A 23005-nucleotide genomic window follows, 5' to 3' on the forward strand; every position below is an offset into this window, starting at 1 on the left:
TCACACCACCCCAGACTCAGGGCAGGGACTCTGCACCCACATATGCCCCTATAGTAACAAACAAAGGTCAAAAACTTCAGTCCTGATCCTGAGTTCCCTCACTATTGAACACACAGGATTCTCACCTGAGGATGAAATTCTTCTGCTTTATGAACATTGCTATTTTTCACTAGAAGCCAAACCCTGTACTCCCCTCCATTTGAGTCACAGAACAGGTGAGGTGGGAAGGGATTGCTGGTGATTGCCAAGTGTCTTGGTTTGAGATAAGCAACTGCCAACCCCCCCAAGCACAGAGAGAAAAGCCTCCCTCCTAACACCAGGGAAAGGGAGGAAAAGAGAGGGGAAAGAAAAAAAACACTTCAAACTGCATTTATACTAAAACTACATGTATTTTTCACAGAAAGAAAGAGACAATTAGAAGAGAGTACAAATATTCACTCACACAAGTCTGCAACAACAAGTTCCCCACCTCAACTTCTGAACGAACACACAAATTCTACTGTCCTAACTACACATTACTTAAGAAAATACTTATTCCCCAGGGAGACAAACCCAAGCAGAAAGGAGAGACCCAGAACAGCACAATTTACTTTCCTGAGATACCCTGTGAGCCAGTGGTGGGCCTGGTCCTCTCCATCCCCCCTGGGACAGCATCGTGCGTCCTCCCAAGAGGAGGGCTGAGAAGAGACTGCCTTAACCACTCCCACACTGGTTCCTACTGCCCTGGAGATGATGTCATAATGTGGTGTGGAATACAGAATTACTGGCTAGAAGAGGTCAGCTGTTGGCTCAGCCCAGCTCAAGTCAGCTGACAGCTTCAGCCTAGTCCAGACTTCAGAGCCCAAATTTAGGCCCACCTGGGTGAACCCATAACACCAAGTTCTGCCCCCAACCCTGGTCAAAGCAGAGGCAGGAAGGAACATGCCTGACAGGTTTTGAGTAACTGAAGGGATGGAGGCTCTCCAGCCTCTCCAGGAAACCTATTCCAGCCACAGTCCCAGTAAGGTTTTTCTTGTATTCTACTATGCAAGAACTTTGCAGTGGGGGTGAGGAATTAAAGGGATATTTCACTTTTCTGCTTGCCAGGTACACATCATCACACCAGAACTGCCAAGGCCACCCCTCCTCCATGGTCCCAAATAGACTGCCCAGCACTTCAACATTTCATAGCTGTGGGGATTTGTACAGGTTTCCAAGACATCAGACTTGGCTCTTGCTGCCTGACATGTTCATGGACCTCCAACATCCACACACACAGACATGGGTAAGTCCAAGTCTCCTCTGTGACTTTCAGCTGTGGCAATTTTTTTCACAGCCTTTCCTTTCCTTTTCACAGCCTTCTCCATCACAGCTCCAGTCCTATATTCATACAGAACTCTAGCACAATTCCACAATCCCACATGGATCCAACTTCAGCAGGGAGGCTGTTACATGTGACTCCCTTTTGAGGGGAACTGAGGGCGCTATATGTCGGCCAGACCCATCCCATAGGGAGGTTTGCTGCCTTCCCAGGGCCAGGAGGAGGGATATTACTAAAAGACTTCCTAAGCTTATTCAACCCTCAGACTATTACCCGCTCTTGGTTGTCCAGGCTGGAAGTGATGACATCAATAAAAGCAGTACCAGGGTAATTAAAAAAGATTTTAAGGCACTGACCCGATCTCTTCAGGGGATAGGAGCACAGGTAGTAATTGCCTCAGTTCCTGTGCTAGCAGGAATGAATGAGGAGAGGTTTAGGAAAGCCCAGCTTACCAATAGGTGGCTTAGGGGATGGTGCTATTGTCAAAATTTTGGGTTTTTTGATCATGGGGCAAACTCCATGTTGCCCAGTCTCCTCAAACCAGATGGGCTTCACCTATCTAGGAAGGGCAAAGGACCTGTATCCCATAAGTTGGCAGGGTTGGTTAGGAGGGCTTTAAACTGGGTTTGAAGGGGGAAGGGATGGCAACTGGGCTCTCCAGAGATAAGCATAAGGGTGTAGAGAAGAGCAACGAGGCTGGAGAAGGGACTGGAGCACAAGTGCTGTGGGGAGAGGCTGAGGGAGCTGGGGGTGTTTAGCCTGGAGAAGAGGAGGCTCAGAGGTGACCTCAGCACTGTCTGGAACTGCCTGAAGGGAAGTTCTGGCCAGGTGGGGGTTGGTCTCTTCTCCCAGGCACTCAGCAATAGGACAAGGGGGCACAGGCTTAAGCTCTGCCAGGGAAAATTTAAGTTGGATATCAGGAAAAAATTCTTTACAGAGAGAGTAATCAAGCATTGAAATGGGCTGCCCAGAGAGGTGGTGGATTCACCATCCCTGGAGGTTTTTAAATGCAGATTGGACATGGCACTGAGTGCCATGATCTAGCAAATGGACTGGAGTTGGACCAAGGGTGGGACTTGATGATCTCGGGGGTCTTTTCCAACCCAATCCATTCTATGATTCTATGTTGTGGTCCAGAACACACCCCAGTGCACAAGAGACTTCAAAATACTCAGAGTGCTTTTGAGGCGCTGCCCACAGGCCCAGGAGGTCCCAAAGTGCCCTGAGAGGCCCAGCACACAGGACCAGTACTTGCCAAAGCCCTGGGCAGATGAGCTGCCCTCAAGCCCATGTGAAGCCCAGCAGCTCTTGCAGACCAGGACAGCAGAGAGGAAGCAATCCCACTCCTCAGAGGACTACGTTTTTTTGTGAATCCCTAACTTTCTACAGTGCCTCTGCTCTTACAAGTCATGCCAAACACATGGATCAACTTCACCTGGTTTACAGCTCAGCCTCAGTGGCTGAGTTTCCACTATAAGCAGAGAAGACCATCTCCAGTTTCACCTGCTGGTGGTGGGCTCCCAGATCACTGCAGTCCATTCCCATGCATCCATGATATGTAAGTGATCCATGGCATAGTAACCTATGGATAGCTCTGAACCTGCACATCCCCAGGGTTTCCTGCTCAGTGTCATGACTTGGCAAAGGAACTTCAAAGCCTCACCAGCTGCTTCAGGCCCTGGGTGGCAGAGCGGGTGGCGCAGTAGTGGGAGATCAGCAGCATCCTCTCAAACTCTTCGTGTGCTGGAGTGTTTGCCTCGCTGGACTTCACTAAGTTCTCACACTGAGAAGGGAAAATGAGAGTAACTGAGAGCATGAGAGCACAGGGGCACTCTTTATGCACTTGAGAGCAGGAAAGCCCAGACAGGGAGGGATCCAAAATATCCAGGCACCTCTAGAACTCAAAAGGGCTGGGCCTGGGATGCTCTGATTTCCACAGCATGCTGAATAAAGGAGGCTGTGGGAGCCAGGGATAGTCAACAGTACTGCAACAACAGCCAGCACTGGAAGCAGGGGTGAGTCTGGATAGACAAAGGGGGATTTGTTGATTTTGTTTGTGCTAGAGGTGGGTATTTGTGGGAGAGAAACAGAGATGAGGCAATCATGAGCTCTGGCTGAGGTGTTCTGGGACAGCAATGAGGAGCAGGTGGCTCTAAGCATCCCTGGGAAGGTGGGGAAGACTCATATTTTCCAGGCTCAGTAGCTCTGTGCTTTCCCCACGTAGCCTGGTGAATAGGACGAGAAGTGGACATGTCACGATACGCTCTCACGTCAGTGACACAGAAAGCTCTGCAAGGGCCAATGTCCGAACCCACTTCAAGGATCTGGCATTGAGTGCAGGGTCACCTTCTCTGCCGTCTCTTTCTCAGCCACATTAACTTCACAGGATCGTGTTGTCCTACTGTCCACACTGCTATCTCTTTCCCCTGAGCTTGTGTTCTGAAAACACTGCCCCATATCACCCAGCAAGAGACCGGCTCTTCCTGTCCTGTCAGGAGTCCCCAGGGGCTGGAATTGAACAGGCAGCAGTGGCCATGGCCACACTCACCAGACTGAGGAGCACATCCCGCAGGTCAGCCCAGCTGGAATATGCCTCGGCACAGTTCATGCCAGAGGCATTCACCATCTCCACAAAGAGACGCTTGTAAATGTTGAAATTCTGCAACAAAAAGGAGAGAAGTGTGGAAGGAGCCAGACCAGGAGCAGACTCTGGAGCTCTTCCGCTGCCAGGCACACGCCAAGGGAATGGCTCCAGGTGTGGCAGTGCTGCAGGTCACTGGCTGCAAGGAATGCTGGGGACAAGGCAGGGAAACCTGAAGAATGGAAGAATGCTTCTCGAGGCAAATGTTCCTTTTGTTCTGAACTTGGTGCTCAAGGTGTTCAAATCAAACACTAAACGCTCAACTCTCCCTCCTGCTTCAAGCCGAAAATGTGCCAGAAGATTGCCTTTACCCCTCTGGAAGAACCCACTGCAGGGCTGCAGTGGGCTGGACATGCAGGACAGCTGGCAGTCCCAGTTCTGACTGGGAGCCTGACTCGAGTAACAGATCAGAGCACCCTGGGGCAGCTCACACTGGGATGTGGTGCTGCCCTGGTTACCTGGGGGTTGGCAGGAGCTCCATGCTGGACGTACAGGCGCAGGGCCCTCTCCCAGCCGCCCTCCCGGATCAGGTGTGTTGCGTACAGAGCCACGTATTTGTGCAGGACTTTATAGTTCTGGGGGAGACACACGGAAAACAGTAGCATGAGACCCATGAACCGAACACTTGTCACTTTGTGGTGATGTATTCAGCCGTGTGTGCACTCACCCACGTACCTGAGTCCCAAAGGGTGAGACAGGCAGTCAGACTGCCCACTGCACACCTGGGTTTTGATTTGGGACCTACTACTGACACCTTAATCCTGGCTAGCTGATGCTGTGCTGATCATCCACACATGCAAATACAGCTGTTTTTCAGCTGTTCACCACTTACCAAAGGAATGCTGCCAAATACCTGAAGGGTGCAGCACTCTACTATGGGCACCATGGGTACTGACTGTAAGCCAGCCCTTGGTCTAATTAAGAAATTAGCTAAAACCCTTGGTTATCGTTTGAAGTTTATAAGCCTGCTCTAGTCCATTATCCACATGCTGTCACAGCTCCAGGACTGCAGATCTCCTTGGAGCAGTGCTCATACTGGTGCTGACCCCACAGACACTTCTGAGGACTGCTCTTGGCCTCACCAAAATTCAAGTGAGAAAAACCTGCTTCACACATGCTTAAATATAGTAATAAGGACGATGCACAATCTTGTTAAAATCTGAGTAAAGGAAGCAAATTTATTATGTAGAAGAGAGACCAGTGCCCCAGTAGATGACTAGGACTCACACACACAGGCTAAGCATAGCTTGGGATAAAGATTAAGTCTGGCATGTGAGCTGTTTTGATAAATGTAACATTTTTGCTGTATAATCACTGTAGATCAGCTGAGTCAGTGATGATGTTCTGGTTACAGAGCAGGGTCGTGCTAATGCTCTTAGGAGGCACGAGCAGACCAACATCCCCTTTGGCTCAGTGTGGTGCCTGGCCAACAACAAACTAACTGAGTCTTCCCCATGAAATGGAGTGTGCAGTTACTTTTTGTGGAAGATGAACAGCTGTGGCTCCTGATAACAGAACATCAGTACAGGAGCCTCCAAGAGAACGATGATTACAACAGGGACCATCTCCATCACAGAGAAGCCCAAGTTTAAGAGAAATCAAGTTTGGTCTAGTAGGATCCAAACTAAGGTCGTTGGAACCAAAGTTATGAAACCACAGTCCCAGACATTCCCAGTGCTTTTCCAAGGCATCAGTGCTGGCCAGAATGATGAACTGTGATGTCTCCACCAACTGCAGATGTCATTGCCCTGCTATTCAGTCTGAACCAATACCTCACCCCAAAGAATCAACACCTGCCTCTGGTTATTTCCATTATCAACAACCATTGAATCAATAATCAATCAATCATCAATCACCAATCAATAACCACTGAATACAAATCATCTCTCAAAGGAAGATCCTGATAACTGAGAGCTTTCTCTCCCTGTTACTGCCTTGGAAAAGTACTATAGAACAGTTTTCTTTTGCTTTTCTCCATTTTTATTACCCCACTGAGGTAATTTTGTTACTTTTAGGTCAGAAAAACTGAAAAAATGTTGAATTTGCTTTCCTGACAAAGATGTCTCGTTCTGACAGACGCCAGGGCTCTCAAGAACATGGAGAAAGAAGGCTTTCTTCTACAAATCCCTCTGTTTCCATGGTACCAAATACTTCCAGTCCAAACAACTCATTTAGCATCTTCTAATGCTCCATTACTCACAAAATTTAAACACAATAGGCTTCTGGGTTCCAACACTTCCCCACTCAGCCTGGCTGGCCACAATGGGAACAGTGGTGTGACGCTTCCTGAGCTCCCCATGCCACCCACCTGCTCTGGCTGTCCCTGCTCTAAGGTGCCAGGGCTCTGGGCCTGTGCCCAAGGGCTCACACAGCCACTCACCTGCTTAGCTGCGACTTCCAGGCACTTCTCCCACTGCTCCTGCTTTGCATATATATCCAGAGCAGCCATGACATCAATTCCCACCAGCTGCAGATGGAAAACAGCCATAAATTCACTGCGCAGGCCAGGCTTCCTACTCCCCTCCATGGCTTGAACTCAGAGAGCCAGTGTGACCCCTCTGCCATCCAGAGGGACCCGGACAGGCTGCAGAAATGCACCTGTCTGAACCTCATGAAGGTCAACAAAGCCAAGTGAAGGTGTTGCACCTGGGTCAGGGCAACCCCTCACACAGATACAGCCTGGGTGGAGAATGGCTGGAGGGCAGCCCAGAGGAGAAGGACTTGGTGGGCAAAAGATTGAACACCACCCAGCAATGTGTGCTTAGAGCAACCTGGTCTAGTGGAAGGTGTCCCTGCCCATGGCAGGGAGATGGAATGAGATGAGCTTTAACTTTAAGGTCCCTTCCCACCCAAACCCTTCTGCAATTCCATGGTCTGGTATGCAGTAGCCATAGCTCACAGGCACATGCAGACTTCTCACCCGTGGGCATTGGCAGGCAACAGCCCCGTGAGAAAGGCCCCAAAGATTTGCAGAGTCCTGACATCACTCCCTAGCCTGTAAGACATCTCAAATACGTACCGAATCCACCTTTCCTTGGGTCTTTAAATACTCCTTGTAACGCTGGTCCACGTATGCCTCTGACCTGTGGGTAGAAAGAACCCTTGTGCCTTACGTCAGTGCAGATTGGATTCAACCTTGGAACCACGGGACTTCCAGCTCTGCTGTGTCTTGCTGGTGAGCTGCTGACACACAGCTGGAAGGGGGAGGAAAGGGCCAAGGCAGCTCTTCACAATATAATGTATGAGGAGAACAAGGGATCACAGGGCTTTCAGAAGGAATTGCATGCACAGGATTATGACTAGGGAAAGGGAGATAAGGATAGGGATGGGACAAAAGAGGTTAACAATCTCCATGGAACGTGTGACAACAAAAGTGTCAGAATGGTAAACAGCTTGGGAAGGGTAGCTGTGGAAAAAATGCCCTGTCAACCCTGGGAAGGCCACTGCGGGGAGAAACCAAGAAACCTGGGGAGAGCAGGACAGGAAAAGACAGGAAAAGGGATCATCTGGGAGTGGGAGAGGGAGCAGGAAGAGTATAATTTGCAAAGTTCAGGGCATACCTGGGGTCCAACTCCTTGGCCACATGCTTGGCTTTGCTCCATTCCTCCCCTTCAATGAAGGCATCGATAGCTTCTTGGATGAGGTCCAAGTTTAGGTACAGTTCAGCTGCCTGCAAGGCCAGAGACAGTCCCATGGGAGGCAAAACCCTACAGGCTCCTCGCATTCCAGGCTAAAGTTGGTTCTGACCAGCACACAGCCACAACAGAAAGTCTCTCCCTGAAAGATAACCCTCTCCTTCCTGTCCCCTCCCAAGGCCCAGCTCTCTCACACTATTCCAGGATGCTATTCCTGCCCTTCTTCATTCTCCTTGAAGATTCTGAACTTCCTAACTCTGGATAAGGCCTTCCACCCATCACCCCAGGATGAGACTTGGATAGAGCTCTTCCTTTTGACATCAGTCACTATTCTCCAGCAGTCTGGGGGCAGGAGACAGCCCTCACCGTGCTGTATTTCTTCATGGCCACCAGCTGAGGAGCCACAGTCCGTGTCACCTTCATGCTCTGTGGTTGATCCAAGAATTTCACAGCCAACTCAGCAGCCTGTGAAGAGAAATCATCAACAGTACAAATGATAAAAGCTGTGGGAAAACAGGATAAAGCTGGGAAGTGCTCAGTCAGCTAAAAGGCAGAGTTTGGAGCACTTCAACTATGGGAAAAGGGAGAAATGGCAGCTCACTTCAAGTCAGAGAAGCAAAGCCCAGCTATATTCACACACGGGGAAAGATCAGACAAGGACGTCATTGTTGAAGTTGATAAAAGGACATGGATATTACTGAGATGTATGAACAACACAACACAAGGGCTGGTGGCACAGAGCACAAGAAAGTGCTCCTCTAGCAAGGGCTGAAGCCTGAAGTGCAGCTCTTTAGTGCAGGAAGCTGTGGGCACACAGACACCAGCCTGCCACAGGCAGTGGTGCCAAAGCAAGGGGGTCAGTGCTGTGCAGGGTAAGCACAGTCCATCATGGCTCGAGAACAGCTAGGAAGGCTTTCAGCCCTGCAGCCTGTAGGTTCTCCCATGCCCTGAAGTGACTGGGATCTCTGAGAAGCTCTCAGGTTGCGGGAGAGCTCCCAGGCAGCAGAGCTAGTGAAGGGAATCAGTACCTTCAGCAAGCACTTCTCCACCAGGACACTGTTGTTGGGATCCTGCACCTTCAGGTAGCACTCCACTGCCCTGGCGTATTCCCCAGCCTGCTCCCACTCCCGTGCCTGCTCCAGAAGCCCTTCCGTTCCACTGCAGGGAGGAATGTGGTCTGTGAGCAGGACTGGGATGCTGCCAGAGATCCTACAGACCTCTATGCTGTGGGCAGGCAGGTGCATGGCACAGGTAAGCCAGGGAGCTCAGACAGAACGGAGCATGTGACAGAGAGCGCACACGGCGCTGAGAAGAGAACTGACTAAGGACCCCGGGGAGATGCATTGGCAGTACAGGACACCAGGGAGGTACAGAACTCTGGCAAGAAGCCATCTGGCAGACCTTGGATGGCAGCAATAAGACTCCAGAGCAGGGAAGAATGATGACAGGAAACCTCTGCAGTAAGAAGTCTAGAGCCCTCAAGAGGGAAACAACCAGATGTCAGGGATTCCATTAGTGTGTAAAGCATCAACACTATGGCTGTGGGGAATGGCTACCTGGCTGTTTCCTGCAGCCTGACCACTGCATTCCTTACCTGGAGCCCTTCTTGCCAGCCTCCCTGCCACACTCCTCCTGTAGCTCTCCCAGCCGACTAGGCATGTATTCCTTGCAGATCCGCAGGGCCTCACTCCACATTCCAGCCTCCTGCACAAGCACATCGGGGAGAGATTTTAACCAGTTCACCAGGATCCCCCATGTTCCTGCAGTACATAGCATATCTAGCCCCTCATGTCAATTTCCAGAGAATATACTCGAAGAAACAACTACAACAGCACCATCCAATTATTTCCTCTCCCAAAATGGCACCTGTGTCTATCCACTCACCCAAACTACCTCAGAGGAACGTGTTTATCCATGCCAGCTATCTCTTTGGAATGGGCACTTAGACTTCAAATGCACCCACCTGTGCTACCCCTGAGAACAACCCATATTCTGGCAGGACAACTCTTCCAGGAATTGAGAGAGAGCAAAGCTATGCTGTGAAATCCACTGGTTCAGTCCTCAGGCCAGAATTAAGTTCCTCTAGGAACTCCCTGAGTAAATGGTTTTTCTTTGGCTATTAAGCTGATAGGGAGACCTGGGAGGTGGATTTCACCCCTCCATCTAAACTGGGTTCTTGTCCAGTGAGGAAGACAATGATGCTGCTACAGACTATGCTCACCTTGTAGTACTTTATGGCCAGCTCAGGTCTCTGTGCTCGCAGGAGGAAGGCTTCTGCCTTCTGGAACTCTCTCTGCTCAAAGGCAAATCGTGCCTGTCCAACGAGCACATCAGCCACACTGTCTGGGTCATGAGCCTCAGCCACACGCTGGGCAGCATCCCAGTCCTGGTTGTGCACAAACCTGGGGGAATCAACACCAGATGCAACGGGGGGATGACAACAAGCAGCCCAGTGCTGGAGAGGCATTCAGGCTGGCACCACGTGGGGAGAGCACATGCACTAGGCCAGGATGTTGCAGAATACATACATCAGCACAGCTTCCTTGGGCTTCCCAGCTTTAATAAACTCTCCTTCAGCCTCTTCAAATTTGCCCTGGGAGAAAGGAAGCAATTTGCTTGCACCCCTTCCTGTCCCCATACCATCACAGGACCTCCTCTATTTACTGTGAGGCAGGGAAGGTTTATGAAGCAAAGATATGTGAGGAACTTGGGGCTGTCATTGTGGAGCCCTTTGGACATGCAGTGACTGCAGCCAGAACTGTGCCAGCTGCAGCAGCCCAGGGATAACTGCTCAGTTATCTGAGGGACCAGAGAACTCCCACCTATTTCAGGGGGAAAATTACCTCATCTTCTAGGAACATGGCATACTTTAAGTGGATGTCTGGCATCTTCTGCTTCATGGAGAGGCGGGCCAGTTCAAAAGCAAATTCAAAGACCCTGCAGAGAAAGAGACAATGGGGTGAGGGCAGGACTCTGTGCTCTGAGGGCATGCCTTCATCAAGAGCAAGACATTAAGTAGAGCACAAGACACTGGCAGAGGAGAGAGGGTCCCAAGTGAATGGGCAGTGCCCATTCCTCCTGTTCCTGCCCAGAGAACAGGAGCTTTTGAAGTCCCTCCTGAGGAAATTCAGCTCCTTTACACCTGCTGTTAGTGCCCAAGGTCCTTGGTTCCACCCTAAAGGGAGGTGACAAGTCTTGCAGGAGCCGAGAGATGTGGGGACTTGGGGGAGAGCAGCAGTGAATGGCCAGGGGCAGAGCAGGGCCAAAACTCTTGTGGCAGGCAGTTATTTATGGTGACATGAGGAACATCTCCCCTCATGCTCAGAGGCTCTCACAAGGCCCCTCCTGGTGAGGTTAAGGGGAAAACTGCTTTTGCCTGCCCAGCTCAAATTTGGCATTTGAGAGACTGACATGATGGGAAGTGGGATGTAGCAAGGAAGTAGAATGCCTGTGTGAAGCATGGTGGGATGGGAAGACATGCCATATTCTGGACTTGCAGCTTCTACATGCACTGCATACAGTTATCTTGGGCCACCCACTTTTCCTCAGGTCAGGCAGAGGGGAGGGAAGTGCTGGGCAGAGGCACCTGCATACCCACTGTCAGTTGCATGGTCAATGGCCATCTCCAGAAGCCCAAATTTGCTGAGGAGTTTCACAGCTGCCTCTCCACCCAGGCTCTTTGCCCACAGATAGGCCACGTGTTTATGGGAGTTTGCTCCCCCATGTGCCTTGGCCACCTGTCCAAAGAAAAGGAGTGGAAGAGCCCAGTGCATCTATTTCACCTTCAGTCAACTAAGCCCTTCTCATCTGATGCCTGTTGGCATGAGGGAGTACCAAAGCCATCTGTTCCCTCCTGAGGAACCCTTTTGTGGCCACCACTGGACTGGTGAGTGGGAGAGTGAGGCAAAGGCATATAGGGCAGAGCAGAATAGCTGCTGCCTTCTCAGCACAGCCCACACCACTGTTTGGGCAGCAGAGGTGACCCTGGCACTGCATGTCCACACCGAGGGGAGCAGCACTGGGGGCAGCTGCAGCCAGAGCAAAACCTCTGAGGTACAAGGGGACACAGTGATAAGGAGCAGAGCAGTGCCTGAAGGAAGGCAGCGCTGCAGAGAGCCCAGGGGTTAAGCCCTGCTTTGGGGCTTCAATGCTACAGAGCAGGAGGCCCACAGGCCTTCAGGGTTGGGGTAGTGCTGAGGCTGAGTAGTGTATGCCACGTGTTCTGATCTTGCAGTGCAGAGAGACAAAGCAGTTCCCACCAGAGCCTGACCCCTGCACAGGTGGGGAGCTGTGAGTGCCCATTACCCTGTATGCCTCTTCCCACATGTCATTCACTCTGTACATGTTCACTGTGGCCTTCCAGTCCTTGGCTTCCAGGTAGTGGTACTCAGCCTCCTGCAAGCGACCCTCTGCTTCCAGCTCCTGCAGTCAGAGGCAATGAGATCATGACAGTCTTGCCTGTGCTTGGCCTAGCTGATCCCCTGCCATGAGATGCACTCACTCACCTTGCCCAGGTGCAGGTGAGTATCTCCAAGTAAGTCCTTGTGGTACTTGGCTACTAGGCAAACCATCTCATTGTACATCTTGCACTTCTTGTACATGGTGATGGCCAGATCGGGTTCATTCACAGTGATGTACAGTCTGGGAACAAAAGGACATCCAAATGGCTCAGCCAAGGACAAGGCCAGTCCTTGAAATCTCTCTGCATCCTGAAATAACACCTTTAGGTCTCCACGTGTGGAGAGAGTTCCTCTGGCCTTTCCAAACCCCAGTCCCAAATTCTACTCCTACCCTGGGTAAGGCCTCCTCCTCACTACAGCCATTTTTTCAGGGCTCAGTCTTACACTTTCCAAGGAAGACACTCACCTCTCTGCTTCTTTGTACTTGCCCTGCTTCTCCATCTCCTGGGCCTGAGTTATGTACAGCACAGTCACATCCTTCTGGCTCATACATTTGACTGCCAGCTGCCAAAAGGAACACACAGGGAAGACACTGCAAAGCAATTTCATGACATATGGCAGTGAAGGAGAAGGGGAAAACCAATTTCCTTCTCATCTGACAAAAAGGTATCCATGCTATATACTCTGCAGAGAATAGGTAGTCACTTGTCACTGTGACCAAAGCACATAGGACAGCTCTTGGAGAGGGCCATTTGTGTCACAGGTGGACCCACATGGGGCTATGAGACAGTGAAGATCAGGATATGAATACTGGGAACAGATTTCTTGCTGGCTACTGGATGCCCCTGCATGCATCCTTTGGGAAGAGTGCTGGTTGATCAGGTAGTGGTGCCCACCACTTCCTGACAGAAGACACATCTCACCAAGTGGGGTGTGGTCCCCAGCTCTAGCTTCTGACTCTACCTTGTGAGCCTGTTCCCAGAGCCCAGCCTGTGTGTACATGTCAATCGCATCCTTGGTCTGGCCTCCTTTGATGTACAGCTCCTCTGCAACCTGGCAGGAAAAGACCACACTTGGCATTCCCAAGGGACATATAGAGCTCTGGTGATTGTGGTCTGTGGCCTCACCTGATACTCCTGTAAAGCTGCATAGTGCTGGGCAATCTTGAGGTAGTATTTGGCTGCTGTCTCTTTGTCCTGCAAGTCCAAAATGTAGATGGCCTTCTTCCACTGCCGGGCTCCCAGGGCTGCCTCAATGGCCTTAACTGAGCACCTAGCATCAAACCCATCACCTCTTTAGAGCCAGGCAGCAGCCACCTCCTCCAGCTGCACTCTGCCAGGGAGACCAGAGGGCTCTACTGCTTGATTCAGCTTCCTGGGCCAGAGCAGCACAAAGGATCTGAGTAACTGGCAGTGCTAAGGGGGATGAACAAACTAGGACGGCAGGGAAAATCAATTAGGGCTGGAAGACCTTGGGAGAAATGTGGGAGGTATCCATGGCTGGTGCCAGCAGAGACTGCATACAAGCACTGGGGGCTCTCGCTCAGGCAAACTCCCCACTGATACAGGCAAATGATACCAACTGCATCCCCTGCCAATATCCTGCTGCTTATACAGCTTTCCCTGTCCCACCTGGCTTCGATGTAATGGTTAATAGCAGCATCCAGCTGTTTCTGCCGCACCAGATGGTCTCCCCAGGCCTCCTCCAACTTCACAACTTCTGCGGGGAATGCCAGGCGAGCCAGCTCCACGGCTGTAAGGGGACAGGAGAGCTGTCACCCTCAAGCCAGCAAGGAAGTGGAACTGTGGGACAAACATGGGCCTTGGATAGGGCACAAAGGCAGGGGAATGGTGACTGCCTACGACCCTCCAGCTCCAATGGGTTACCCAGCAACCTGGACCCCTGTGGAGACCTGGACCAAATCCAAGCTGGTGCAATCAGCACGGTCAAAGGCTTGGGAACAGGACACCATTCTGGAACTGTGTGTGCAAGTACAATTATGTGAAAATACACACAGTGAATGAGATAATAGGTGGAAGCTGCTGAGCATTCAGGCATCTCTGGGCTCCAGGGCAATAGTTCATGTTGCTACCAGGCCAGAGTACCCAGGCTCTTGCTGGAGATGGAGGAGAGGAACATATTGAGCACAGTACCTTTCAGGAAGGCATTGCCCTTGTCATAGCATTCCAGAGCCTTCCGTGGGTTCCCAACCTTCTCGAACAGGTCTCCAGCCTAATGACAAATAAAAGCTGCCAGTTTCCAGAGCCACCACCTCCCCACACCCTTGTACCCTACCAGTCCCACACACAGAGCTTGTCAGTCCTGCCACACAGACTCCTCCACCAGCTTTCCCTTCCCCACTACATAAGAGTATGGGGACTAAAGACCTTCTAGGAAAGACAGTGGGTACCGAGACCATTGTCCTCTCTGCCAGCTGAACCCAGTGCAGCCATCCTGGCAGACCAGAGGCTCGTTATCTTTAGTATTTGAATGGTGGTACCTCTAGAGAAAGACTGTAATAACAGAGCAAGTATACTCTAGCCTTTCCTGCATTATATCTGTCCATCTGACAACCTGCCCAGTAGAAGCTCCCTGAGTTTGTCTTGTGATGGCCTCACATCACCATATTTAATGGCTTTTGACAGACTCTACTTCAATTTTGGACCATTTATACTTTTGGTAACAAGACATACTGTAGCCATGAGTTCCACAGTTATTCTTTTAACTTAAGGCTTAAGAAAACCTAACAGGTTTGGAAAAGCACTAAGTTCTCTTGGGTCCAAATGAAATGGTCACAAAATGCTGGAGGTAAATTGAGACTGCAGAAATGTAATTTGCACAGGACACATAGAACAGGCCAGTAAAAAGCACTGGTTTTTCTTCACACAACATATAACTGAACTGTGTAACTCATAGACAAAATTGTAGCTCAAAAGTACAGATGGTTTAAGCAATAATTTGACAAGCTCATGGAAGTAAAATCTATCAGGAGTTCTTAAATATAAAAATTAAAATGTTCAGGTACATTATAGCCTGCAATGGCTGGGCTCCATAAAAGCACACTAGAAGAAGTGCCACTGTGTATTTTGCCTGCCCTGTTCTTTATTTTCCTTTCTTAAGCACATGACAGAGGCCACTGTTGGCCAGGGCACCAAGATGTACACAGGGCAGACTCAGCACTGTTTTCTTACATTTACATGATTATGTGCTGTCGGAAGAACATCCTTTGGTTTTAAAAGTGTCACCTAATAATAAGCAGTTATCTTATTAGACACAGGGAACAATCATGTCTCTTTCTTATATTTATGGTTCTATAGATAGTCTTCAACCTCCTTTGTTTTCCCCCCTCAGGTCTTCCATTTAGACTATCCTTACACCATCATTTTTTATTCTGCTACGAGAAAGCACTGCCATTGCCACAGTGATATCAAGTTTTCTGCTTAATTCACAACTCTGTTCCTGTTGGTTCTCATCTTCCCAAGGGCCTCCCTGACTATTACTAATGCTCAGAGGATATTCTAGAGACATGCTGCCATTGAGATGCAATCTTTTTCCTGATTAATAACAGTAATTCTAGACCTCACCCATGAACAATAGATGCAGTGAGGATTTCCTCAGAAACGTTAACTGCAAACTTATCAGCAGAGAATTACCTACTGCCTTCCAATCTCCCTGAGTCTCAGAGGTGCAGAGGATGGGGGATGGTCCCTGGTGACCTTAAGAGGGAAGCCCAAGAGGAAGAGCCACTCACCTGTTCATACAGTTCCCCTCTGATCAGTGCTGTGGAGATCCTGTCAATGACATCCCCATTGGTGAGCAGCTCATCCCTGCTCATGGCCAGCTGTGCTGCTTTGGCTGGCAGGCCTGCCCGCAGATAGAGGCTGATGGCTGTCAGGTAGTCACCCTGACCCTCTTGGACCTCTCCAGCCTTTTCTTCTTGCTGGGTATCCAGCAGCCACTGGTAGTAACCCCGACGCAATTGTTCCAGCATAGGGTGTCCCTGTGGAGGAATGCAGCACTGGTTGACCCGGGCAAGGGGGGACATTGTCCAGCTCATCCTGCAGACTCTGAACACCTGGTCAAGCCACTTGATCTCTTGCTGCCCAGTTAGCAGAAACCACAATGTGATAGTGCCTGTATACCATGGCACTGTCTGTTCTTTTCTGAAGCCACAGATGCTCCTAAACCAGTTTCAGTAGCTTTTCTCCCTCACTACTCACCCACGTCTGTACTTACACCAGTGCAACCTTCCCTTCTACTTGAAGCCTTCTAAGCAGAAGCAAGGTAGGGCAGGTGAAAAGAAGCCAGAGCTGAATGGACTCCCAGCCAGAAGATTTACCAAGCAGACTCAGACACATTCTGTACCTTGGCCTTGGCCACCACAATGCATTCATCCCACATGTGCAGCTCCTGGTACATGTCCATGGCCTCCTCCGTGGCGTTCTGTGTCAGAAAGCAAAGGCTCCAGGCTAGGACCAGACATGTTGACTCGGAGCAACCACAGTGGGCAGGGTTAGATGTTCAGAAAATACTTGAAAAATTGTACCATCTCCTTTACATGGATATACACCCTCCCTCACCCTCCTCATGCACCTCAGTGTAATCCTACACCTTAGAAAAAGGAATACCTCCTTCTACTTCATGGTAAAAACTCTTCTCTCAAGAAAAAATGTCTTCCTTTCCTCTAACAGAGCAGGGTACAAACCTCTCTGCTCAGAAATAAATGAAACCTTTTCTACTCCATGTTCCTCTACTCACTTGTTCTAGGAAGATCATCTCAGCCAGTTTGTAGTTCTTGTCTAGCATGGCCAAGCGGGCCCGCACCAGGTAATGGTCTGTGCCATCCCCACCCTGCAAACAAGAGCAGTGAGCTCAGTTTGCTGAGTGAAAGAACAGTTCTGGAATGGAACATGGAGGGAACTGCACTGCAGGTGGGGGCTGGATCATCACAGAAATGAAAGACAGCTGAGAATCACAGCATTGACAAGCCAGGAGCAGTACAAAATGGCCAGCCTTGAGAGGGACCTGGAGCAGTATGAAACAGCCAACCTTCAGAGGGGCCTGGAAGGTGTGGATGAAGGATGTCAGCAGTTTCTACATGACCAGGTACTGGTCTGTAGCATGTCACTGGTGAGCATGGACACAGAAGATAATGTGCACGTGAGTGTTTTGGGAAAACTCCAGCCCTGCAGCGCAGCAAAAGTTTGACTTACATGCTCTTGAGCTGCCTGGTCAGCAATGGCATTGGTTTCATGCAGAAATCGAGCCTTTGCCATGTTTCCCAGAGCTGCAAAGCACCTGGAAAGTGCAAAGCAGTTAGTCAGTAACTGGGTTTTGTTGCCCACTTTTGGTCCAAGAAAAGAAAATCAGAACCTGGGCGGCAGACCCAGCTATGCAATGGGAACGAGGGAGTAACTCTGCTTCAAGAGAAGGACTTTGCCAGACCCATGTTCAGATGTGCCCTCTAGCCCTGCTCCATGGGAGAATCCGTGAGCACGACCAAGGCTCATGTTTCACCTCTCCAGGCTTCAGAGATGCCTCGAGCTTGTTGATGTCTGTCAGATCCCTGAGGGCTGGCTACAAACTGCTTTGGGCTGCCATCAACAAAAATTTCTGATACAGAGCAGTGTTTTCTCACCCTCTGTTTTGGCATTACTGGCTGGGAGAAAGGGCAAGCCATGGCCTGGCATAGAGAACACTCAAGTCTCCAACACAATGAATCTTCCAGGCCACACACAAAGCCATGTCTTTAATTGGACCCTGGTTTCTATGAGGGATTCAGCAAAGAAAGTGTTTAAGCCAGGAAGATGTGATGTACCTCTCTGCAATGTGCAGCTGTCTCGCTTCCAAAGCCAGTCTGCTGAGAGTCTTCCACATGGCTTCAGTCTCCGTGGACATTTCCAGTGTCTCCAAAAATGCAGTAGCCCTTGAGACAGAGAGAGACGCAGACTTTCAGTAAGACAAGAGCTCTCTGATGAAAATCCCAGGCTGAGACAGGAGCTTCCTAACCACAGTTGCACTGAAGACAAAGAAAGCTGGGTGTGCCCAGTTCTGAAGAGGACAGTGTAACACAGGGCCTGACAGAACAAGGGAAAATTCAGAGACCTATGTGATGCCTGCCTGAGCTAAGATACTTAAGGCAGATGATCAGCAGAAGGCTGCAGCACTGTGGGACAAGTCCAAAGTGTTGTGTCTGATGCAAGTCCCTGATGAAGAAGTCTCTCAAGTGGTAACAGTGTTATGAACACATGAAGTTTTCTCCCCTGGTCAATTCTGAAAGCCCTCTAACAGTGTCAGCAGGGCCCAGGTGGCTGTCATGACTGCTTCAGGCACTCAGTTTTTACTCTGCACAGCTCCTGGATGTTTCCATGGCACTGCCACCATCCCTGGAAGGGCAGCAGTAAAAGGACCCAAGCACCACTTCACATCTGGCTGCTCAGTGCAATGAAGGCAGACAACTGCCTTCAGCAAATCCCTGTCAGTGTCTGTGGGACCAGATTGGCCAGCCTCTCCCTGAGTTTGAAACCACAAGGCTGTGGGAAGGCAAAAGCTGAATATTTACTCCTCAAGGACTCTGACATTCATTATAGCCAGACGTGGCACCGACATCATGCTCAGAGCCCGAAGGTGAACTCTCTATGGAAAGCTGTGCTGCTGCCATTCATGGACCGCCGATTTCCAGGTGCTTGGTATGTGACATGAGCTACCTGCCATCCCCATTGGTGTATGTAACCCTTACCTGTGATAATCCCCATCATCAACAGCGGTTCCAAACTCTATGAGGCCTTCATCCAGGGTGTAGGATACAGTGTTCACCCCTTCAGATACTATCACTTCAGTCTTTCCATCATTCCGTTCCAAGTCTACAATATCCCCCTGAAAAGAGTACCAGTTGTCAATATTCCCGTGTTCTCCTGAAGTACATGGGATAGCAGGGAACGTGAGGCCAGCAACATCACAGCACTGCCAGTCACAGTTCTGCTGAATGAGCTCACACTGAGAAGACTCAGCTATGAAGCAGCTCCTTGCTATATTAATTGTCTCCACCTTCTGCCAAAAACTTCTGCAACAAAGTTGAGAGATGAGCTCGTATTCTGTCCAGGAGAAACTAGCAGTTCCCTTCTGTCTCTCTCCTGAAAAGCCGCCCTGACTATACCCACACAGATGAGCAAGAATCAACAGAAATTGTGGGAAGCAATCCAAGTCTCCAGTTTTACCTTCAGAGGAAACATGGTGACTCGCTCTGGAGCATCGATGTTGTACCAAATGCAGAGGCTGTTTCTGTTCTGAGCCACCACCACGTCACTGCCTGGGACCCACTGCACGTAGGAGCAATAGTTCAGAATAGTTGTCTTAGTGTTGCTTTCAATGTCATAGAGCTGCAGCTGGAGGGGGAAAAGGAGAGCAGGATGAGCTGGGCTCATGGCTGAGCTGTCAGCTCACACAAACATTGCAGAAACATCTGAAGCAGGATTCTTGTAGAGACATTACTCATCAGGAAACAGACTTTCTTCAAGATAAGCAGCCTAAAATCTTATTTACACACATTTCTGTCCAAAAATTAAGACCTTTTAAAACCCTTGCAGGATTTTAAGCAGCATGCTTAGATCCTGGCTCCATTACAGCTCAGCACAGATGTATATAAACCAGAATATGCCTTGTGCTACTTCACTTCCCTCAGCCACAGAGCTGGAACAGGAGAAGGGGCACTTAAGTCCTTCATGGACAAAGTGAGGGACCAAGAAAGGTCTTCCTCTACAGTTTTGGGCTGAACTGTCATCCCAGGCATGGTCTCCTGCCAATAAGGTGAGAGGTCGTTTGCAGAACACACTGCCCAGAAACAAACCTGACACTTTGGAAGGTGTAACCTGACACATGACATAACAAAGATATATGATGTCTTGTGACTTAAAAGTCCTAGGATGTCTTTGTTCCTTGTCCTCATCTAGCAAAGATGATAGAAAGAAGACAGAACTGTGCTAGTCTTATGACACACCTGTCAAAAGAGAACAAGAAAGTCCCTGTTTCAGTTTTTGTCAAAATGGTTGGAGAAATCATAGAATCCCATTATGGCTCCAGTTGGAAGGAACCTTAAAGATCATCTTGCTCTAATCCTCTGCCACAGGCAGGGACATCTTACACTACCCCAAGTGCCTCCAAGCCCCACCCAACCTGGCCCTGAACACTTCCACGGATGAAGCAGCCACAGCTTCTCTGGGCAACCTGTACCAGGGCCTCCCCACCTACACAGGGAAGAATTTTTTTCCCAATATCCCACTTAATCCCATCCTCTGGCAGTGGGAAGCCATTGCTCCTTGTCCTGTCACTCCAGGCCCTTGTTACAAGTCCATCTCCAGCTCTCCTGGAGCCTCTTTAAGCTTTGGAAAGCCCAGAGCCTTCTCTTCTCCAGGATGAACAATCCCAATTCTCTCAGCCTTTCCTCAAAGAAGAGGCATTCCAGCCCTATGAGTATCTCCATGGCCTCCTCTGGACCTGCTCTAGCAGCTCAACATTATTCTGCTGTTGTTCCCTAGATTTAGAGGCAGGTCTGCATGGGGGGCTCTCACCTGAGGGGACAGAGGGGCAGAATACCCCGTCCTGCTGCCCACACTGTGGGATCAGCCCAGCACACGGTGGGTTCTGGGCTGTGGGTCATGTCCAGCCTCTCACCCACCAGCACCCCCAAGTTCTTCTGCCCAGGGCTGCTCTTAAATCCATTCATCCCCCACCCTGGATTGGTCCCAGGCATTGCCTGACCCAGGTGCAGCACCAGCACTTGGCCTTGTTCCATCTCATGAGATTCCCATGGGCCCAGTTCTGGAGCTTGTCCAGGTCCCTCTGGATGGCCCCTCCCTTCTGGAGTGTCTCCTGCACCCTCAGCTTGGTGTCCTCTGCAAACCTGCAGAGGGTGCACCCAGTCCCTACTTCACCTACACCATTAATGAAGATAATAAATAACACTGGTCCCAGTAGGGACCCCTGAGGGCACCACTGGCCAGTGATGTTACTTGGGACTCTGAGCCATTGACCACAACCCCCTGGATGTGGCCATTCACCTTATTCCTTGCTTACCTAACAGTCCATCCAATAAATCCACCTGTCTCCAATTTGGAGAAAGATCTTGGAGGGGACCATGTGAAAGTCTTTGCAGAAGTCCAGATAAGTGACACCTGTAGCCTTTCCCTCATCCACTGACAGTCAATACTTCAGAGAAGGTCATTGGGTTTGTCAGGCAGGACATGCCCTTGGTGAAGCTGTGCTTGCTGACCCAAATCACCTCCCTGTCCTCCATACGCCTCAGTACAGATTCTAGGAGGATCTGCTCCATGATCTTCCCAGGCCTAGAGATGAGGCTGCCAGATCAGTATTTCCCAGAGTCCTCCTTTCCACTCCTTTTAAAGGTGACTACTATGTTTCCCTTTTTCTAGTCACCTGGGGCTTCACTTGACTGACGTGACTTTTAAAATATCACAGACATATGTACAGCAGAAGAATCTATGATTTTCATTTTCAGGTGTGATTAGACAAAGCAAGATGTCTAGCAACTCAGTTCAGCATTAGCTATGACTGCAGACCAGACATGCAACACTGCCAGCTCATACAATCTGGATGTGGCCAATCCTTCTCAAAGGAACAGTCAAAAAATCACAAGTACTTCAGGTGTGCTTCTCACCTCCCTCCCTCCATTCAGGCATGTTTGTCTCTACCTCTCCCCAGACATGCCATCCTGTCCATATGGTCCAAGCTGCCCTCCTCACCCTCAGCTTCTTGTCCCTGAAGAGCAGTTTGCGGCCTGTTTCATTCAGCTCCAACCAATCAATCTTGCTGTCATGGCTGACTGTGCCAGTGCTGTAGCCACCAACCAAGTCCACTTGGGAAGAAAAGAAAGGATGGTGTAAGTACCTGACACACCCAAAGTGCTGAAAATTCAATGCTGTCCCATGGGAATTAGGGCAAGACCCCTGGCAAACACACTATGACATGAAAACTAGACAGCAGTGACATTTTATCTTGACATCTTCTCAACAGCATCAACTCTCTCTCCTGCTGTCTGTGAGCACACACAGCTCACAGGCAGTGCAGACAGCACAGCAAGCTTGACATGCAGAACAGTCTGGGTCCAGGACATAGCCACAGACACCCACAGCTGTGTCTGCACTAGGCAGCACTCTGCTGAAAGCAAGACAGCCTGGTCTACAGTGGCTGCTGTCAGGCAGCAGGAATGCAAAGGGGAACCTCAGGAATCTGCTGCTTGGTACAGGGAATATGCAGAGGACCTTCAGGGATATGCTGCCTGACATAGGAAGTGCAAAGTGACCAGGAAGGCTGACAAAATGCAGGGGAGGGGAGGGAGGGTTACAGGCACCTGTTGCTATAGTCTTGATGTCTATCAGGTAAGCCAGGCTCTTGTTCTCCTCCACGCCTCGCTGCCGTCTCTCATTGATTCGGACACTGTGATTTGAAAGGAATTATGACTATTACCTTCACTACTCTCAAAATTCACACCTGAATCACACAGTCCCTCCCACACTTCCCTGCAGCTCCCCCTGATAGTTCCCTGACCTGTGACTCTTGCCTAGTACCTACAGCTGCTTCAAGTGAGAACAAACCTTTCAGATCCATGGCTTCCCCCCCAAGAAGCTGACCCTCTGGAACAGGAGTCCCCAACACTAGTTACATCACTTCCACCTCTGAGCAGCCCACAATACTCTGGTTCCAAATCAGGAAACAGGCTATGGAATTTCAGAGGGATAGAGGAAGTCCTGTTGGCAACTGAGTCCCTGATAATGCTGTATCAGGACCAGCTGGATGCAGACCTGTCCGAGAATATGCACAGGTTTCCTCTCCAGCAACAGCTATGGCAGACTGTACAAAGCATGGATCAGAGGAAAAGAGGCTCTTGTGCTTCTAAAACTTGACAACCAATAACCAAGCAACCAAACCACCACTGGTCACTGTCAGAAGAGGATTACTCAGCTCCCAGTGTCTGGGAGCTGCATTCCACAGCGTGGGACACTTGCAAAGTTCT

At 50.0% G+C, this 23005-nt stretch overlaps 1 protein-coding gene across 1 annotated transcript in view; it reads right to left on the reverse strand.

Moving 5' to 3' along the window:
- The window catches only part of IFT172 (intraflagellar transport 172), a 40108-nt gene that overhangs the window by 3575 nt on the left and 13528 nt on the right, over positions 1-23005 (reverse strand). Inside the window, exons 14-42 of the mRNA XM_071547708.1 lie at positions 22343-22428; positions 21735-21847; positions 19194-19361; positions 18716-18852; positions 17795-17902; positions 17190-17274; positions 16735-16827; positions 16342-16419; positions 15728-15976; positions 14130-14208; positions 13608-13728; positions 13104-13248; positions 12940-13029; positions 12443-12540; positions 12082-12217; positions 11882-11998; positions 11171-11313; positions 10420-10513; positions 10105-10169; positions 9798-9978; positions 9171-9280; positions 8605-8734; positions 7943-8041; positions 7502-7611; positions 6961-7024; positions 6322-6408; positions 4400-4516; positions 3849-3959; positions 2964-3083 (exon numbers count right to left, since the gene is read on the reverse strand). Coding sequence (XP_071403809.1) covers positions 2964-3083; positions 3849-3959; positions 4400-4516; positions 6322-6408; positions 6961-7024; positions 7502-7611; positions 7943-8041; positions 8605-8734; positions 9171-9280; positions 9798-9978; positions 10105-10169; positions 10420-10513; positions 11171-11313; positions 11882-11998; positions 12082-12217; positions 12443-12540; positions 12940-13029; positions 13104-13248; positions 13608-13728; positions 14130-14208; positions 15728-15976; positions 16342-16419; positions 16735-16827; positions 17190-17274; positions 17795-17902; positions 18716-18852; positions 19194-19361; positions 21735-21847; positions 22343-22428 — 3334 coding nt within the window. The remainder of the gene's footprint in view (positions 1-2963; positions 3084-3848; positions 3960-4399; positions 4517-6321; positions 6409-6960; positions 7025-7501; positions 7612-7942; positions 8042-8604; positions 8735-9170; positions 9281-9797; positions 9979-10104; positions 10170-10419; positions 10514-11170; positions 11314-11881; positions 11999-12081; positions 12218-12442; positions 12541-12939; positions 13030-13103; positions 13249-13607; positions 13729-14129; positions 14209-15727; positions 15977-16341; positions 16420-16734; positions 16828-17189; positions 17275-17794; positions 17903-18715; positions 18853-19193; positions 19362-21734; positions 21848-22342; positions 22429-23005) is intronic.

The sequence above is a fragment of the Pithys albifrons genome, chromosome 2 (assembly GCF_047495875.1).
Source record: "Pithys albifrons albifrons isolate INPA30051 chromosome 2, PitAlb_v1, whole genome shotgun sequence".
In the NCBI taxonomy this organism is placed as follows: domain Eukaryota; kingdom Metazoa; phylum Chordata; class Aves; order Passeriformes; family Thamnophilidae; genus Pithys; species Pithys albifrons.